The sequence below is a fragment of the Corvus kubaryi genome, unplaced genomic scaffold (genome assembly GCF_017639235.1).
Source record: "Corvus kubaryi isolate FWS band 111438036 unplaced genomic scaffold, C.kubaryi_AGA036_p1.0 37397, whole genome shotgun sequence".
NCBI classification, from domain to species: domain Eukaryota; kingdom Metazoa; phylum Chordata; class Aves; order Passeriformes; family Corvidae; genus Corvus; species Corvus kubaryi.
The window spans coordinates 21,578,529-21,598,083 of NW_024581136.1; the positions used below are offsets into that span (position 1 = coordinate 21,578,529).

Consider the following 19,555-nt stretch of genomic DNA (forward strand, 5'->3'; position numbering starts at 1 on the left):
ATGGGCTTTAAAACCTAAGCAGGAAGGTATGCTGAACTAACACATGAGCCAGAGATTTCCAGGAGGCTATGAGGGACGTATCAGAGGGGAAAAAAAATTTAAAAAGGACAGCAGCATAGAGAAACATAGTAATACTATCAGTAGAATCATAAACATAGTACCTTGTGATGACATGCAGGAACTGTGGAGTGAGGACTGCCTGCTCTGACTTCTCCGAATATTGGTAAGTAGAAATTAGTTCTACTAACTTCCCAATTGAGTAGAGATATCCAACATGAGGTAAAGAGAAAAAGCAAAAGAGACTCAGAAGTTTTCTCTCATTCTCAGTTTCCTCACAGGCTGTTGCAGAACTTCCTAGATGTAACAATGAGAAAGGTATTTTATGTACTTCATAAATCAAAACCCGGCAATTCCATTCCAAGCTTGATGCCTAAAAGATACAATCAAACCTGCCCAAGTTGCAGACTAGTTTTCTTAGTAGCTAGTAAAAAATAGTTTTATATGAAGCTCAGTGTGCATGTCAAAAATTTGTATGACATGTTATCTCATTTGGAGGCATATTCACAAAAATATGGACCTAGCACCTAGTGAAGAAATTCTATAGATGTAACAGCATTAGAGAGTCTTGGTAAACTCACCACAACTAAGCATCCATGGATTGAAAGTCTAATCTTAGACAATTACTTTTAAGGTGGAATGAATGCTCATCCAGAACTGCAGCTCACAAAAAAATAGGTCACCACTTAAGAAAGGAAAGGCTGGAAATGGCAGAATTTATTAGGACGCCACTTTAGCAGGTAACAGCTGTGTTCATTTTCTACAGACCCTCTTGTCAAAGCCTGTAAATCACATGAGAGCATAACACAGCTGGAGTTAAATGGCAAGCAGCTCATTCTTTTCAGTCAGCTGCAAGTTAAATGAGGCATTGCTACTTAGCAGACAGTAAATCATCTCAAACCGAGTGAGCAGTCAGTAAAAGGCAAGGGCCAACCATACCCTGGGATGCATCAGGCACAGCACTGCCAGGGGGGCAGGGATGGTATTGTCCCGCTCTGCTCTGCACTGGGGCAGCATTATCTTGAGTCCTACGGTCAGTGTGAGGCACCACAATACAGGAAGGATATAAAGCTATTAGAGAAGAAGCTAAGGTAGGGCTAAAAAGATGGTGAAGAGTCTGGAGGGGAGGCCACAGGAGGAGTAGCTGAGGGCACTTGGTTTGTTCAGCCTGGCAGAGACTGAGGAGAGACCTAAGAGCATTCTACATGCAGTTCCTGAGGGAATTGCATGAAGCTGTGTGAGGGGAGGTTTAGGTTGGGTATTAGGAAAAGGTTCTTCCCCCAGAGGGTGGTTGGGCACTGGAACAGGCTCCCCAGGGCGGTGGTCATAGCCCAAGCCCGCCAGAGCTCAAGGAGCATTTGGAAAATGTTCTCAGGCACTTGGTGGGAATCTTGGGGTTCTCCTGCACAGGGCCAGGAGTTGGATTTGATGATGCTTGTGAGTCCCTTCCAACTCAGGACCTTCTATGATTCTATGAAATCTGACTGCTAACATACAGCATTAAATTCTTCCATGGGTCTTTTGGGGCTTGAGCTAGTGAACCCCTAAAATCTGCATTCATCCCTTCCAGTTTTAATTAAAGCCCTTCAGAAATGTAACCAGTATCTTAGTGATTATTAACGTTTACTACTCTGATTTCCTCGGCTGGCTGAGAGGCAGTCTAGTATCTTGTAACACTACGGAGAATTTTATTAATGCAATGTGAAGACTGACTGTTTTGCAACACAAAATTTATCAGTAAAGAACTGATAAAAGCTGATTTAGTCACACTTTTTGTGTGATGAATTGGTATGTTAGTTCAAGGTTTATGTAGAACTTGGACAAATTAAAAGACTTTTTGTTAACAGAAGCTCAGTTTAAACAACTGAAAAAGGAGGAAGATCTCAATTTAAAAACAAATCATACAGAAATCATGCAGTGTATGAAACAGGATATACAAAGAAGCTCCTTCCTTTCACAAGTCTCCTATGACACAGTCCATAGTGCATTCATGCATATCCATATACCTGTCTGGTATACAGGAAGCAGTTGAAGAGAGTGCAACTTTGTCTCTTCACAAAACCCAAAAGGCGACTGATCGGGTGCAAAACGTCTAGAAAAAAGTCCAAAACAACATGGGACAGCCATGAGAAATTATGATGATAAACTCTGGACAAGTAAACAGCACTGGTTATAAGAGGCACAGCTCATGTTTCAACACTCAATAATAATGCACACTCTTACTACCAATGCCATTGTAGAAGCCAAGAAGCAGCACAGCTAGCTAGAACTATATTGAGTTCCTGCAACCAAAATCCTCTCTCTTTGCTTGTCTGCAAGATGCACATCAAAGTCTGAGATCACTGAAGAAATCCTGCAATTGATTTTGACCTCAATTTAACCTTCTTTTTCCTCTCTCTTTCTATTCCACTGAGCTATATGGAACATCATGCCATCTCCAATACGATTTTTTTCCCTATTATGTGTCATCCTTTTCCCTCCTTTGCTTTGGAATTCACTGTTGGACCCTGACATCAATTCTTCCTCGGCTTTTGACAGAAATTCTGATGAAAGAGGAAGACTAAATCAGCTTCCTGAGGAGGGGACCTGGAGAGGCAGGTGCTGAACATTTCCCCCTGGGATCCTGGGACAAGATACCTGGGAAGGGCTCAAAGCTGTGCCAGGGGAGGTCCAGACTTGACATGAGGAAGCATTTTCTTACCGAGAATAGTGAAACACTGACAGGTTTCCTAGAGAGGTGATTGATGCCCTAGACCTGTCACTGTTTAAGAGGTGTTTGGACTGTGCCCTTAATTATATGCTTTAACAGTGGCTCACCCCAGAAGTGGTCAGGCAGTTGCACTAGATGATTGCTGCAGATCCCTTCCAAGTGAAATATTCCAAGATAGTAAAAAATGGGCTTTATTTGGAATCCCATAATTTCCTCAGTTCCAAAGAAACACCAAACCTTATAAAAACCCCAGAAGTAAAAACATCAGGAGTTTTCTTTCAAAAAGACAAAACACACAACTCAGTTTGGTTTTTTGTAGTAAATTAACCCATAAAAGGGAAAGTATGTCTGTAATACCTGAAAAGCAGATACTGCACTTGGAAGCGCTTTGTGTCTTCTGTAGGTAACTCTGTGGATTCCAGTGTGATGGGTATCTCACATAGCTTACTTTCTTCCCCAAGCAGTTCCACTGGCTTCTGACATACGATGAACTCATCTAATTCAAGCTGTAAAGTATGTGTTGAAGGACTTTCATCTCTCACACCTGAGCAATGAAAATGCTATCTTAATTGTTCAAACCATTCCACTCGGCAGTAAGAAAATGGTATGACATAATATCAATTAAACGCTCCAATTACAGCTAGCTAGCTAGCACTGGCTTCCTCAAACCACAAGATTTTGAAAACAACCATGCTAGAAGATGGGAACAATTCCTATTTAAGCCTCAAAAGTCTGAATACTTAAGAGTCAAGATTTCTGGGGAAAAAAAACCCAAACAGGTAAACCGTTCATTAGAAGGCGAGTCCAAGGCAACCAGAGCCGCAAATGGCTGGTCATCAAAAAATGTTGACTTTTGCCTGAAGAGGTTTTGAGAAGGCAGAGGCAGCTATCAGAGGAAGTTGTATTGTCTTAAACTCACTTAAGTCCTGGAAAGCAAATCCTAATAACACTCACAAAGTAACTGGAACTTTTCTATGCAGTTTTCAGTAATAAAAACAACTGGGGATAGGACGCCACTATCTGGAAAAGATCCATGTTCACTCAGTTAAGAACATTACATTTATATTGTTCCCACCTGAAGAGTCTTATTTACCTTTAAATTTTTTCTAGGTACAGTTTCCATTCCTAAAAGACCATCCTTTTAAGTTTCTTCAGTTATAAAGAAAGGACCTTCCTAAGGTTTGTTGGTGTTGATCTGATACATATACGTTTGGAAAAGTGAGAATTGATAATTCATTACATACAGATTGCTATCTGTACACCTATTTCTGGGATTTCTAGAATTCTAAGGCAAGCCCCCGAGTAAGATAACGGCCTGAAAAAGGAGAATGTGCTTTATCGTGGCAGGTTCCGAGCCTAACAGTTACAAAAGCACACAGACATCACAACAGAAACATTCTTAATTGTGTAAGTCAGTTACTTAGGCAGTGACACTGATAGAATTTTTCTGAACACAGCACACTGAACTACTACCACTTTAACTTGGCCCATTGTGGCACCGTACAACAGGGACCTAATTCTGTGTCTGCAGATGCTGTACTACCCTCTAAGTGTGATGGCATATTAGTATGAAATGTTACCTCCAACGGCAGGTTGGTACAACTTTTCACGCCCTAGATTATTCAGCTGATAGTCAGTGATAGGACGATGTGGAAATATTTTCTGAAGGGCAAAGACCCTGTTTGAGACTACTTTCAGAACAACAGGAATCAACTAGCAGATTCTTGGAGATAAAAAAAAAAAAAAAAATAAAAATTTAAATTATTTCAGCACCTACCTCCATCCTCAGCCTTTTCTGGTGCACTGACTCCCTGAGCACATTGCTTTGTCCTGTCTGCACTTTGCTGAACCAGTTCCAGTTTCAGGATTAGAACATCCAGCTCTGTTGTTACAGCTATATGTCTGGCACAAAATGCAACTTCAGCAGGAATGAGGTTATCAATGTGCAAAATTAAGGAGCGTTCAAAATCTAACACAGTCAAATTCTGGTTTATGACCAGGTATTTCAAACAGAACATGACTAGTTTATTCTTGCAGCCCACAAGAAGATCTCCATTCACAGGACAACATGAAATGCACAGTGGAGGATCTGAAAGTGGCATTTCAACAACTGACATCTGTTCTTTTAAGGTTTCACTGTATGACTCTTCCATCTTGTGACCAACCATCCGAACACACACGCGAGCACTCCCTGAAGACATGCATCTCCAGTTCATATATGCTCTTAGGAAAGTTGCTTTGCTTTTTTCTTCAATTGTCACCAGATAGTCTCCTTAAAAGAAAGCATACTGATATATCATTAAAAAATAGAGCACAGTTTCTGAGCTCTTTACCTGCTGTAGTATGCTACAAAGAACATCAAGTCTCAACTCTTACAAAAAATTCCAAAAACAGTTTTCACCGATTTTTCCCTAATTAAATACAAAGTGCAAATTTCTTTGCTGGGTGGCACACACTTCACACACCAGTAAAAAGCAGGATTTACAGATGTAGATCCAGGGTAACTCCTATGTGAATTATCTCTATGAGTTGTGACTGCAGACAAGGTCCCCCACTCCCCGCCTCCTCACACCCATTAATGAGGAAATGTTTTGTTCTCTACAGACCATGGAAAGCAATAGACTTATGAAGAGCTGTGGGATCGGCTGGAACGACCACCCACTCCGTGCTCTAAAAACAAAAAACAAAAAACCAAAAGCAGGGAAGGGGGCACAGACCGCAACCGAGGCGGAGGCAGACGACGAAGGGAGATGCGGCCCGTACCCTCTCTGCAGGCTCAAGCGCTGCCGGCGCTGGGACCGGCCCGCGCTTCCCAGCCCGGGCCGCTGGGCAGCCCGCTCCAGCAGGCGCGCCCTACCTCGAGCTCGGAGGGAGCCTGAGAAGGAGCCTGAGGGGAAGTCTGAGGCAGACACGGGTGGGAGGGCCAGGTCGTCCTCCCGCGGCGGAGCCCGAGCGGCTTTGTTCGCCGCCCGCCACCCACCGGCCCCGGCCCCGGCCCCGGCCCCGGCCCCGGCCCGAGCGGCCCGCCATCCCCGCCCGGCGGACCCTCAGGGCCGGTCCACGCACTCGAGCCTGACACGTCCCGGCCTCCCCAGCCGAGCACTGACGGACCCAGCGGTCGCCGGGACTGACCTGCCGAGCTGTGCGCCATGCGCAGCACGGGACCCAGCGTGGCGAAGGAGCCCAGGGCCTCGCAGCGGCCCTGTTCGCGCACGGCGAACACCTCCACCCTACAGCTGGCCGCCGTGCTGGCCACGAACAGCACGTCTTGGCCGCAGCAGAAGTGCGCCGGTTCTTGCTTGCAGGGCACTACTCGCTGCGACCCGAAAGGGTGCAGGTTGTAAAGCTGCACCATGGTCCCGAAAGTTTCGGCCGCAGCAGCGGAGACAGCACTCGCCGCCTCTTGGGGCGGCGCCCTGCACTTCCGCGGTGGGCAGAGCTGCCTCCGCGCGGCGCTGTGCGAGGGCGGGTGCGGCCGTGTGCGGCTGCCCCGGGGCAGGTACCCTCGTACGGGGTTCGGTGTGGCCTTAGCGTGACTCCGTTGCTGTGTGAGCACTGCCAGGAATCCTCCGTCATGGCAGAGCAGCGCTATACACTGGCGGAGCTCTCGAGGGGGAAGATAAACTGGAAGTGATCCTTGAGGAGTGTGAGACGGACTGGGAACGGTGACTGATAAATGGAAGACCTTGCTGACGGGTGTTTGGTCGGTGGTTTGTGTGCGGATCGGCTTTTACTCGGGCACGGCTTGGAGCAGCTACCGCCGGCAGCAGCGTGCCTAATGCATTAGGCTGCTGAAACCTGGGTTCTTTCAGTCTCCGAGTCAAAACCAGAGACTTTTTTGTATTTAAATACAGCAATTCTTTCTTAATAACAAAAAAAAAAAAAAAAAAAAAAAAAAGATTCACACCCCAACCAATAAACCCCCCAAACAAAAGCCTAGTTATTTCACAGAATAGTCCCAGTTGTAAGGGACCCACAAGGATCACTAAGTCCAACTCTTAGCTGAATGGCCTGTATGGGGATTGAAACCACAACCTTGGTGCTGTTAGCACCATGCTCTAACCAACGGGTTCAGCACTTTTTACATAAGCCAAGTGTTCCATGATAGAGCTGCTTTCATATGTCTCTAAAGCTTTATTCATGTGACCATACTGGTAAAGGATATTAATTTTTTTTTTTTTACTAGGCCAATGTTGGAAGGTAAAAATTACCATGCACTTTTAAAGCAGGTAACAGATCCACTACCAAAACCTGCCATCTCAAATGGTCCTTCCCTCATGAATACACACATTAATAGTGAAGAAGAAAAAGCAGCAGTATAATCTCTGGAACTTTATTTAGAAACACACTTGAAAACAAACAGGGTTCTGCAATTGGTTTTTTTTGGTAAATAAATTTTTCCAGGCTTTAGTTTTCTCAATATTCATCTCCTTCTTCAGCCTCTGCTTCTACCGAGTCTAGGCCAACTTCTTCATAATCTTTCTCAAGGGCAGCAAGGTCTTCCCGGGCTTCAGAAAATTCTCCTTCCTCCATCCCTTCCCCAACATACCAATGCACAAAGGCACGCTTAGTATACATGAGATCAAATTTGTGGTCGAGCCGAGCCCATGCTTCTGCAATAGCAGTTGTGTTGCTCAGCATACACACAGCCCGCTGCACCTTGGCAAGGTCAGCACCTGGCACCACAGTTGGAGGCTGGTAGTTAATGCCCACCTTCAAGAAAACAAATGAGAACTTTCCTTAGCAGTGCTAAGGCTTAAAGACTCATTTCTGTTAACAATCAAAAATCACCATGATTACAAATAAAATAGCTTAGAGTTATTTTGCACTTTATCAAAATATTTAACAGGGAGATTACAACATTGTAGTATGACTGTCACCTCTGAAGACTACACAATTCCTAATCATTTAGATATCGAGCACTTAAAAGGCTACATACCTTGAATCCAGTTGGGCACCAATCCACAAACTGAATGGTACGTTTAGTCTTGATAGTGGCAATGGCTGCATTGACATCTTTGGGCACAACATCGCCTCTGTATAACATGCAGCAGGCCATGTACTTGCCATGGCGAGGGTCACATTTGACCATCTGGTTGGCTGGTTCAAAGCATGCGTGGGTAATTTCAGCCACAGATAACTGCTCATGATATGCTTTTTCAGCAGAGATGATAGGGGCATATGTTACCAAGGGGAAATGGATTCGTGGGTATGGAACCAGGTTAGTTTGAAATTCTGTCAGATCTACATTGAGGGCTCCATCAAAACGCAGTGAGGCTGTGATGGATGAAACAATTTGCCCAATTAATCGGTTTAAATTTGTGTAAGTAGGACGGCCAATGTCCAGGTTACGACGACATATATCGTAAATGGCTTCATTATCTACCATAAAGGCACAGTCTGAATGCTCTAATGTTGTGTGGGTAGTTAGAATTGAGTTGTAGGGTTCCACTACAGCAGTGGAAACTTGTGGTGCTGGATAAATTGCAAACTCCAGCTTAGATTTCTTGCCATAGTCAACAGACAGCCTTTCCATGAGCAGTGATGCAAACCCTGAACCAGTGCCTCCTCCAAAACTATGAAAGATAAGGAAGCCTTGCAGCCCTGTGCATAAATCAGCCTATAATGAGTTGAAAAAAAATGAGAGAAAAAGAAGTTATTGCTGGTTTTGGAGAAATCAGTATTAAAATAATCATTCAAAATAATTTCTGTCATAAGTTAGCTAGTTTTACATTGTTAAAATAAAAAAAACAGTGTTCTTAAAAGGTCCTGATTTAACTGCTTGAATTTTTATTTAAAGGGGGCCCAGGGCAGGCAAGGAAATAAAAGGTTTATTTTGTTTTGAACAATTAACTATGCATAAACTTCTTAACAAAAAACCAGCAAACCATCAATATAGCTAGCTATAGAGCTGCATCAATTATTTTAAATACTAACTTGCAGCATGAATCCTTACCAGTTTGCGAATGCGGTCTAGCACTAGATCAACGATCTCTTTTCCGATGGTATAATGGCCTCTGGCATAATTATTGGCTGCATCTTCTTTCCCAGTAATGAGCTGCTCAGGATGGAATAACTGCCTATACGTGCCTGTACGTACTTCATCTACAAAAAAACCCACAATACCTCATCATAAGTTTGATCTGTTCAGTTCTGTGTGTGCTGCCTAGTGACTACACACAAAGCACGTGTGTCAAAAGAGTGTAGACAGCATCTCTGACTACACACAGCTTTGTCTGACTAGTCTTAAGAAGTTGGCACCACTTCTGCCCCTTTGTTTCAGGGTAAACATCAGGCACACACAAAGCAGTATTTGTACTCAATGAACACAGAGATCACTCAGAAAACTACATTACAGGTACAGACATGATACTGGACAGCACTCAAACAAAACTCTGTATGCAGTGCAGCAGTCCGGAAAGATGATCCAGATCGTAAAGAAGTTCTCTTGTTTTCCAGATATTGTTACCTGTAGACCATTATGTAATTTCTTTCAAATAACAATAACCTCAAATGTCAAAACAGCATCCAGACACACGTTTTAAAATCTGTAGTGTTCTATAGAAACAAAATAAGACAGTGGGGAATCTGTAACGGATCCTCACTTTTTCACTTAAGACCTTTAATGTTGGGTACATACCAACTACGGTTGGCTCTAGGTCAACAAACACTGCTCTCGGAACATGTTTACCGGCTCCTGTCTCACTGAAGAAAGTGTTAAATGAATCATCTCCACGTCCCATTGTATTATCACTAGGCACTTGACCATCAGGCTGGATCCCATGTTCAAGACAATACAATTCCCAACATGCATTGCCAATCTGAACACCAGCCTGACCAACATGGATGGATATGCATTCACGCTGCAAAGTAAAAAGAGAATGATAATGAGACATGGGGCTACCTGCCCATGGGTTGTACTTTCTATGATCTTCCTTTTCTGCAATGAATATTCCCTGTTTGCTCTTAAGTGACAATTTAAGAGAACAAGTTGTCTGCTGCTGGCAAGACACTACTCACCTTAGCTGACCTGCACTGACTTTGAGAATATTGGAAGAGCCTAAAGACAACATAGTTTCTATGCACACATAGGTGAATACAAATTCATTATTCCTTAAAATGCTGCATATATATTCCCTCTTTAATATTCAGCCTAGTCTCTTTTTCACCTTCTTTTAGTCTTTGGAAGACCTCTTTAGATAATATCCCCCCAATTTCCTTGACTTGTTACCAGACCACGTACTGGGTAACTGTTGCAATAATCTTTCCTGCACAGGACCATTCACTACATTTTCCTGTATAATAAGCATAGCACTATCTAGGCCCTAGCAATTCGTACATATTTTTTTCATACATATTCCTATGTGAAATCGTCTTAGAGTCCCAATCGATTGTAATCTGCCCCCTTTTAGCTCGCTCCTTTGATTCTAAGCAACTGTGCCATGTATGTTTAATCTCCCAATACCTCAATTGTCCTACACCTGAGATGGAAATAAGCTGCTTTTCTAGTTTACTGTTAGAGTGTATCTAGAAAAAAGCTGAGATGGGAAAGAAAAAGCAAGGTGTCTGGGCTGCTCTTCCCCGTTTCCTTGGTAGCTTCATCAAACTCCGCAGTCTCCGCTCCACCCCCGCAGATCCGGCACGAGTCTCGCGCCGCCCGCGCGACCCCTCACGCCGCCGGCCGCACCCGCTCCTGATTGGCTACGCCCAGCGAGTGGCCCGCTCTGCCCCTCACCGTCGCCGGCCACACCTCCTCCTCTGATTGGCTACACTCAGGGAGCGGCTCCCGGCACGCGCCACCCGCCTCGTCCCTCACCGCCGCCCTCCCAGGAGCGCGTGCCGTGCCGTGCCGTCTACGGTTTCACGCACCAAGGCGGCCTAAAAACGGCGGATAGATCCGGCCGGTCGCCACCATGCTCTTTCCCGCTATCTCCCTGCCTCCCGGATCAGGTTTCAGTTCGTCCCTCGCGTCTTCGCGCGGGAGGTGCCTGCTCCGAACAGACTTCCCTTGCACATATCTCGTCTTGCTAGCTATCGGCCGGTTTCTATGCCCCGCCTCCTCTAAAGTTAATATGCTTTTACACTAATTTCTCTCCTCCCCAACACTTCTGCCTTAGAGCTACCGCGGTGACTTCAAGCAGAGACTGCCTGCGAGTCCTGGCGCAGCACGTGCAGTCATGAAATCCCATGAGGTGCCGCAGCAGAAGCGGTGCCAAACGCCCTTTCTCCCCCCGCAGCCAGAAGGATCCCGTCTCCAAATGCCCCCTCCCCCCACAGCCGCAAGGATCCCGTCTCCCACCATGGTGCCTTGCTAAGATGAACTCCGGCTGCGCCACAAAACGTCCGTCGCCGCCACCGACCGACACCAACTGCCAACCGTTAACCGCCTCAAACCCCTCGCCTCAAGTGCTGGCTTTCCATTGGCCCTTACCCGCGTGGGCTACGCGGGAGCGAAGACCATTGATTGGCCCCTCGCCTCAGCTTCTGACTTCCCATTGGCCATTACCCGCGCGGAGTGGGGGCGAGGGAAGGTCTCTGATTGGCCGAGGGCGCTCTTCTCCCGGCGAGGGGGAAGACTGCCACCAGTTGGGGGCGTGTCCAGGGGCGGGGCTTGAGCGGCACGGGGCGGGGGTGGGTGCGTGCGTCCTGTCCTGTCGAGGCGGGAAACTCCATCTGGGGTGCCGGGGGTTTGCTACGTAGGCTCTGAGTAAAAATGAAGTGGTACCACAGTGCTAAGCTGTTTTAATATGTAAACGTGATCTATACTGGTTACGATGATACAAAAGTACTACTTCCTGTAGTCTCTCCTGATAGTAAAAGGATACAGATCTGCTTTCCCAATGGGGATTTACTTGATAGAAATACAAAACTGGAGTGGTATCGTCATTACAGTGCCACTCCATGAGCAGTGAGCACACTTTTCCATTCCCTGCTTTTGAGTAGGCAGATTCACTTTGGCACTTCTGGAATTTGTGTGACCAACTCCTCAAACCAGCTGAGGAAGGGGGAGGAGACAGGTGCCTTTTTCCTTACATGCTCAGAATGAAATATTACTGTCTGAGAATGTCAAAGTGCCAAATAAAGAAATTTATTGCTCTTGAAGTATAAGAATACTAGGGTAATCCAAAGAAATAGGTCAAAATATAACAACTTCACCCCTTTGAACATTAGTGTTATTTACAGGTTTTGTAAGACAACAAGAAGGAAACCCTTGTTGATTTTTCAGGATACCAGAAGATCAATGAGATATGGTCAGAACCTTTTTTAGAAGGTTGTTGTTTATCTTCCTGAAGAATACAGGATGGAAAAATTATTTGAAAATTGTTCAGTAATTATTTAGAGCTTAATTATTAACTGAGTATGACTTGAATTTCTTTACTTAAAATATAAAGTAATCTTAACTATAAATAGTGTCACGTCCACAGTATTGCTGCTACTTGAACAGCTGCCATATGAAAATTGCTTATTCCCATTAGGCATTGTGTTGAGGTACTTTTAAGTTGTAATTACCATTTTTCCAAGTAAGATTACTCTTCATATATTTTGAAATAATAGGTAAGAATTTTCTGTAGTATGGGGCAGCTTGTGTTTTTATGTATTGTAGGCTGTATCCTCATTGTGTATCAACTGTTCTGACTGCATTTTGATCAATTGAACTGTTTTGATGCATGAGAGCTCAGAGTGCTTCCTGTATGGAAATCTCTGGGTTTAAGTATGTTTCTATATTTGCAAATGATAAAACTCTTGAAGAACTGCGTGAGGCATTACTGAGTAAAATTAAATTGGTTCTGAGCTCTGGTTCAGATGAAGAACGCGCAATTTGCTTGGAATCATTGACTCTTCCTGTGATAACACACTGTGCACATATGTTTTGTAAACTGTGTATTTTTTAAGTCCTCATAAATGAACAAGTTGGTTATTCTATGGTTAAAAGTTATCGTAATAGCTATTCGAAAGCAATGAACTGCTATCACCAGAAGGCCATCTGGCTATTGTTCTTTTAAATCATGGTGAAGAGTGCAAACAGTTATCAGCTGGCTTCTAAAAACTATTGGCCTGAAGTCAATCTATGGAGAGAGTAGCTGTCAAACTGAACAATGGTAAGGTCCATCAGTATTTTCAGAAGCTTGTTCTGTAGTTCTTACCTTACTTTTTCCTTCCTCCCGGGGTAAAAGTGTGCACCGTTGTATGCCTCCATATGGCTGGGTGCCTCTTCACTGCTTGTATGTGATGTGATGCACGTAGATATTATTGTGCTTAAAAGAGACCAAAGCTGTGTATTGGAAGTGGACTGTTGAATTAAAATCATGTCTACACTCCTTTTTCCAAGCTGATAAACTTTGACAGTGGGCCATCTTTATGGCCCTTCTCTGGGCTCTATCCAGAAAAAACTTGCGGATGAGTATACTTTAACTGCTCTTTTGAAAACCATAGTATTTATTTTTCTTGTGTGCTTCTTAGTTATACTTTGCCTTTTTGTTTGCCCTTTTCTTTCTAGGGCAATATAATGGCATGGTAGTCTCACCATCTGTATCCAGCGCTGCTGCACTTACTCTTGGGAATTGTTCTGCCTCCTCCTCAGCCAGAATAGAGCTGCAAATGTTAGCACAAACCTGGGTGGTGTTCTTTATTAGGAACAAGCAGGGATAGATTAGTCCCTGCTTGTGCATAGTCAGTCAACCTAAGAAGACAGAGGTGGCAAGTGTGGTCTGTCTGGCTTCTGGACTGACATTGTTTTGCCACATACACAAAATTTTGATGCAGCTATCCCACTCTATAGAGTTCCTGAGAAATTTGAGGGAAACTAATGAAGGAAAGAGCACTTGCAGAGGCCTTTTTCCAGTGCAGAGGTTCTTGATGTGTCTGTAGCAGTCAGTGCCTCTACTGAACCTTCTGGTGCTTTTAACACGCAAGAAATAAACTGGGTTATGATGTGATGAAATTATCATCATTATATACTACTTGAATGTAAAGTCAAATTACTTACTATGTTTTGCGTAGAAAGGACCATGAAATCTCCAGAACTACTGCCTTTGTCCAACCCCATGTTATCTATAGATTGCTTTCATAGTAGTGAAGCCTGAACAGAGGTGGGTGTGCATTCTGCTCTTTTGAACTATCATAAGTTTATAAAACAGTGAGTGAATAAGCCTTTCTTACCTTCAAAATGATTCCTGATTTCAATCAATTGCCAAGGAGGTTTTTGCAGCTTTTAGCCAAAACTCTGACATGCATCTAAATCCCAGCATTGCGGAATTCACTGTTTCCACATGATAGGTATTAGTCCTAGTACTGCATCTGAGCCGGGTAGTTTCTGTGCCTGAATGGCTACAATGCAAATCTCTCCTCGTAAAAAACGTGGGAAAGCACTTTAGGTATCACCTTGAAAACAAAGGAGACCAACAAACGGCATACCCTCTCCCCAAAGCAGCTCGGGTTCAAACACGATTCTTCCAGGCAAGATAATGCTTGCCATTATTAATACAAATGACAGCATTAAATCATCAGTGAGACATGAAATGTGAAGCTGCAAACACAAAACTGCTGAGTAAAAAGTTTGGCCTGTCATGGTATTACGAATTTGGCAATTGTTTTATCTTTCTAATGCTAACCTAAAAGCATTTACCGAGATTGGAAAAACTTCTTAGTACTTAACAGCTTGAGAGTTAACACTACCTTCATCTCAGTCTTCTGTTGAGACTAAATTTAGAGTTGCGCAAGTAAGTAAAGATCCTATGCAGAAGTAAGATCTCTACAGTAATCTAATGTCTTTGTGTATCAACTGCATTCTTATAAAAGCTTGCCAGATATGGATTCAAACATTTTTTCTTCTAGCTGTTCATTGTGAGACATTTTTTGTCATTTTCATACGCTTTTACTGTTAGTCTTCAGTATCTGTGTTGGCATTGTTCAGCTGACTTTTGTGTTTTGTTTACAATTACAGTACTAAAGTGGATAAGGGATGCAGAAAGATGCGCGCTTTTTTTTTTTAAAAAAAAAAAAAAGTCTTTATGAGCACTGTTAGGATTTTTTTTTCCAGAAAACTTTTTTTCACATTTAATAGAATTAATTTATTTAGTCTTGTCACTGGAGGATTTTTGGTTTGCTGCCAAATCAGGAATGGCTCATCCATTCACTGCCAATCAGGAATGGCTCATTCATTCAGAACATTTGGAAAACTGTTATTTCAAATTTGTGTTAAGATTCTGTCTCTCAAAAGGATGCCTTTACTGCTGCAATAAATTAAAATATCAGATTATGACTGCCAGTCTCTTTAATTGACTAGTGACTCATTCCAGATTAGCAGCCCCCAGCATTCATGTGCTTTGTGAGGTCTGCTTTGTAGCCTCTCTAAAGATGCCTTGGTTCCGTGGCCAGATTTCTGTAATTTTAAAGGGTTGCTCCATTAGGCAGAAGTTTTTCACGTCTGTCATTTTTGCTTCACGAAGTTGTCCATTTGTACAGTGCACACAGTCTTCTGTTAAATTTTGTGAGTAGTCCTATGACAGTGCTATTGTATAAATTTTGCTTTACCTAGAATATACTTCAGAGAAAAAGGCTTTTGGTGTTAAATTATGTCTCATGTGTCTGTTGGGGAAAAAGAGAAGGTACCCCGTGTCTGGTCCTGACAAAGCATATTTCATCAGGCTGCTATTATTTCTGTGCAGGCTTTGAAGAAAAAGGGTAAAAGGTCATTCTTTGTTTGTAACTAAGAAAGATATTGTCTTTGAAAGATGGTTTATTTCTTTCATATTTTAAATAGTCTTACTCCCGTAGCCCAAATATATCCTTGCTCTAAAACTCTGAGCTATTTATTTCAATATAAATATGCTCAGAAAGAAGAACACTTCGCTTTTAAGGAAGGCTGAGTATTTATAAAATGTGTAGTGTTCATGTCATGTTAATGTTCTTGCAAATGAAATATTTTGACTGTCATGTCAGAAATGACAAAGTGTGTGACAAGAATGAATCCTTGAGGATTTTTTTACATGCACATCAATATAATAAATGCATAAAAGGTGCTTTGTAAAGGTGATATTTATCATTCACTATAAATAACTAGATTTAATATGTTTCTTTTAATGTTGTTTGGGCTTTTTCATAGCCAAACACCCTCTCTGTAGGAATGAGCTTCAAGTAGACAACTTGGTGGAACGGTCCCCTAGAGGAGGAAATAGGCTCCAGTAATGGAAAGAAGCCTGATCAGGAGTGGGTATCTAGCTCAAAGGTGCTATTCTGTTTTATTTAGCTTTCATTATTAGCTTTCATTATGGTTTTTGTAGAGCATACTCTATAACTGTGTAAATATACTGAACATATTATGCATATGGATAACGTACTTCAAGTTATTATTTAGAAGTCTGTCCAGCATGTCTAGCCAGCACAGAAGAAAATGGGTATCATACGACAAGCAAATTTTGCAGCAGGGAAACAAGACAAAAAGAATACCAGTTGTAATGTGATGCTGGTCATTGTTCAGTATGTAGATGTGTGTTAATTAAATAAAACTTCTGGTAAAGAGCTTTGCCTTTTGTTTCAGTTTCTGAAGATAGAGCAGATTTATAACCACTGAAACTTATTGGAATCTTAATTTACTTTTGGAAACAAAATCTAAATAAATCCTTCTTTCTTAAATCTTATTTAAACAATACATATTCTGCTCTAGAGGGGAAAACTAAATGGGCATATGTTCAATACAATGCTTATCAGAAAAAACATTGCGATATTGTTATTTTACTTGGTAGACTTGTTTCTCAAGGTCTGCCACATCATTTTTCTTTGCCTCACTCTCATTTGCTGCCAGAATTTGTATCTTCCTGCTCGTACTTTGACCTTTTTGTTTTGAGATTACTTTTCTGAAACATTAAGTTTTTAACTTTTTATGAAGAAATTGTTCTTTCACATGCTGGTTACAAATTTATTCCCTAAAAATCTTTTTGTGGGGACCTAAGAACTCATTTCAGGCATTATGATCTAGAATAAATCAAGATTTTAATTATTTTCTTTTTTTAGCTGGTGCAGTTACTTGCATTCTCTAGTTAGTTCTTTACCTCCTAATAGCTAAACCTTACTGAGAAAACTAACAGTGTTCTTCTGCCTCAAATCCTGTTCCTTGTTCCTTTTGTTCTCATGCTGGTTCCAAGAGAGCTTCTGGTGCCTCCGTATCCCCTGTCATACCTAGCCAAGGGTCTTGCATACCTTATTTGCCTCACTATTTGTGGGGGAAGCCTTTCTCGCTTCTTGAGTATTGCTATGGTAGAGCACTTGCCTTGGGGCCGTCCATTGCTTAAGCCTTATTTTCTGAAGTTCCAGTACTTTGTTCCTATTTTCCATATACCCTGGAGATAGGGGACTTGCAGACTTCTGACAATGTGAAGTGTGTCTGGAAAATGGGCTGGGAATCCTCTTTCCCAAAGCATTCTCAATCACCCTGTAGTTTGTGACCATTAAAAATGCTGAACCCTTAGTTTCCTATGGAAATTAAAAGAAAGCCTACCCACAGAATTCAAGATTAGTTAATTTAAGAGGTATTATTGAACAGTGATTTCTCTCAATTGATGTGAACTTTATCAAAGCCATCTGTAGGAATGGACTCCAGCCAAGTCAGAATAAGTTCATTTTGGATAAATGCTTTATTTGATTTTGGATAAACGCACTTATGCATGCTTCAGTAGAACTACGGAGGGATAGTCCAGCAGCTAAATGTCTGGTTGTTTCTCAGCTTACAACTTTCTTGTCACTGATAGAAAACCCCTTGAAGTAAGTAGAATTGATGTTATTTTCAATAAACGTGTTTTTATGGTGTTTTAGAAAGACCTCTTAAAGGAAACAGAATTTTAAATACACATTCTAAAGCAGAGGTTAGGCTTTTAATGTATTTATTTCCTGTTGTCACTGAAAATGAATTGTTAAATTGAACATTTTTACTTTCTCTTTAGAGAATCGGGGTTTGCCTTTACTCATTTGGATGGATCAGTGGCACAGAAAAAAAGAATGGAAGCAATTTGTTGTTTCCAAAGCAACCAAGCAGGGTCCTGAACTATAATGCTTTTGTCTGTGAAAGCGGGTGGAGTTGGATTAAATCTGACAGCAGCTTTCCGAGTGTTTTTAATGGGTCCCAAGAGTAATGGGTTGTTCATAATGATATGGCTTAATCTAGGTGAAGCTTCTTTGGTGTTTTCCTAAGAGGCAGAAGGAAAGCCCATCTGAGAATGAATGACACTGACAAGTATCTGTTAAAAGGCAAATAGGACTTTTCTTCATTTTTTTCCCTAGCATCTTCTTGTTTCAACACTGTATTTTTGTGCTGTCCATTTATTTACTGTGAGTGGAAAGAATGCTAGTAGTACTACTAACAGAGTCGTAGTACTTCACCTTACAGTGTAGCATATGCTATCTGTTCCTTCTTCATACCTTTCTTTCTTCCTGATACTTTTGAATGAGGTTTCCTATTTGTTGTTTATGGACTTCAAAAGCCATTAAGTGGAATTTGAGGAACAGTATATATTTAATGTAGTGCTTGTCTGCTCTAGTCTCTTCTGTTATTGTTGAGAATTTATTTATAAATTAAGACATTCATCTGAGGTTACCTTTTGTGGTCATGGGAGACTAGTAATACCTAAATTTAGAAAGTTTTTCCTTTCATTAAAGCACTCAGAGATGCAAAATTATTTGTAAGGAATAAAAATGCAAATTACCTTTATTGATAGCAAAATGGTATTCTTAGCAAAATTGGTTCATGTGCTGTGTCACTGTACAACATCAAGCTTTTTCTATTCACTTCCTGCCTTCCCCCCGTTTACTCCTCTGCTGTAATGTCCAAGTTTTTTGGCAGTCGGAAACTGAAACAAATTCTGCACTTGAAAGAAACAAAATGATAGTTTAGCTTTGGACTTGGACATCTGTCACCACCAATAGTAAAGGAAAGGTACTAGCCTGGACATCAGGTCAGTGATATTGACAGTATGAAGACAAAAGCTATTTATTTAATACATGAAAGAAATTAAGTATGAGTAAGAGTATGGAGAAATTGCCATGAAAGAATTTTTTCGTGAATCACAATGCATCTTCAGAAATATTGTCTGTGTATGTACTGCATTGACCCGTTCAGTTGGAAGGGATCTATACTACCATAATGCCATCGAGTCTGACTGCTGCTTTTTTTTTTTTTTTAACAATTCTCTGAATACTTGTAGAAACCACAAGAGAATTTTAATCTCTGAAAATAATGAATGAGGTATAATGAATTCATTGTATTGTGGCAAGCAGTTCTAAGAAAATAAGCTAAGCATTGTTAACACCGAGTCATCTACAGTTGTTATACCTAACAACCCTGGGCCAAATATAATTGCAGCCTTTATACACCACTGAACAGCATCTTCTCATCCTGCTGGTAGCCATCCTGTGAGGGTAACCATCCCAAGGGGCAGTGGTTGACTATATGTATTTGATGGAGGAGCAGTGGGCCCACGTGACCCTTTACTACTTGAATAATCAGTGCCGAATGAGATTCAGTCATGCATTAGCATTCCTTGAAGTGCACTAGCAGCGATAATAGGATTTAAGAAGCAGAAATACCAGTGGAGTAACCAGTTTTTCAAATTCTGTGGATTTATTGTAGAACTGTAGCTTGGAGGTCTGCATTCCTTCTCTGAGAGGTGTAATACCACAGTGCAAGGGAGGAATATTTATCCAACCATAGATTACTTTCTCCCTCTGCCCCCCCCGCCCCCCACCCCATTAAAATTTTGTTTGTTTAAATACAATCATAGATGCAGAATTCTCACC

At 42.0% G+C, this 19,555-nt stretch overlaps 2 protein-coding genes across 2 annotated transcripts in view; both read right to left on the reverse strand.

The window, feature by feature from the left end:
• The window catches only part of HPS3 (HPS3 biogenesis of lysosomal organelles complex 2 subunit 1), a 19,252-nt gene extending 13,047 nt beyond the window's left edge, over positions 1-6,205 (reverse strand). The window contains exons 1-6 of the mRNA XM_042042467.1: positions 5,900-6,205; positions 4,545-5,039; positions 3,125-3,311; positions 2,064-2,149; positions 162-354; positions 1-5 (exon numbers count right to left, since the gene is read on the reverse strand). The exon at positions 1-5 is cut by the window's left edge and continues 80 nt beyond it. Coding sequence (XP_041898401.1) covers positions 1-5; positions 162-354; positions 2,064-2,149; positions 3,125-3,311; positions 4,545-5,039; positions 5,900-6,122 — 1,189 coding nt within the window. The 5' untranslated portion in view covers positions 6,123-6,205. The remainder of the gene's footprint in view (positions 6-161; positions 355-2,063; positions 2,150-3,124; positions 3,312-4,544; positions 5,040-5,899) is intronic.
• Positions 6,206-7,084: 879 nt separating this feature from the next.
• Positions 7,085-11,175, reverse strand: LOC121671169 (tubulin alpha-3 chain). Its single transcript, XM_042042416.1, has 5 exons — positions 11,067-11,175; positions 9,408-9,630; positions 8,724-8,872; positions 7,707-8,387; positions 7,085-7,480 (listed from the first exon to the last, which is right to left on the reverse strand). The coding sequence occupies exons 1-5, from the start codon at positions 11,067-11,069 to the stop codon at positions 7,184-7,186; spliced, it is 1,353 nt and encodes a 450-aa protein (XP_041898350.1). The 5' UTR covers positions 11,070-11,175; the 3' UTR covers positions 7,085-7,183.
• Between the last annotated feature and the right edge of the window lie 8,380 nt (positions 11,176-19,555).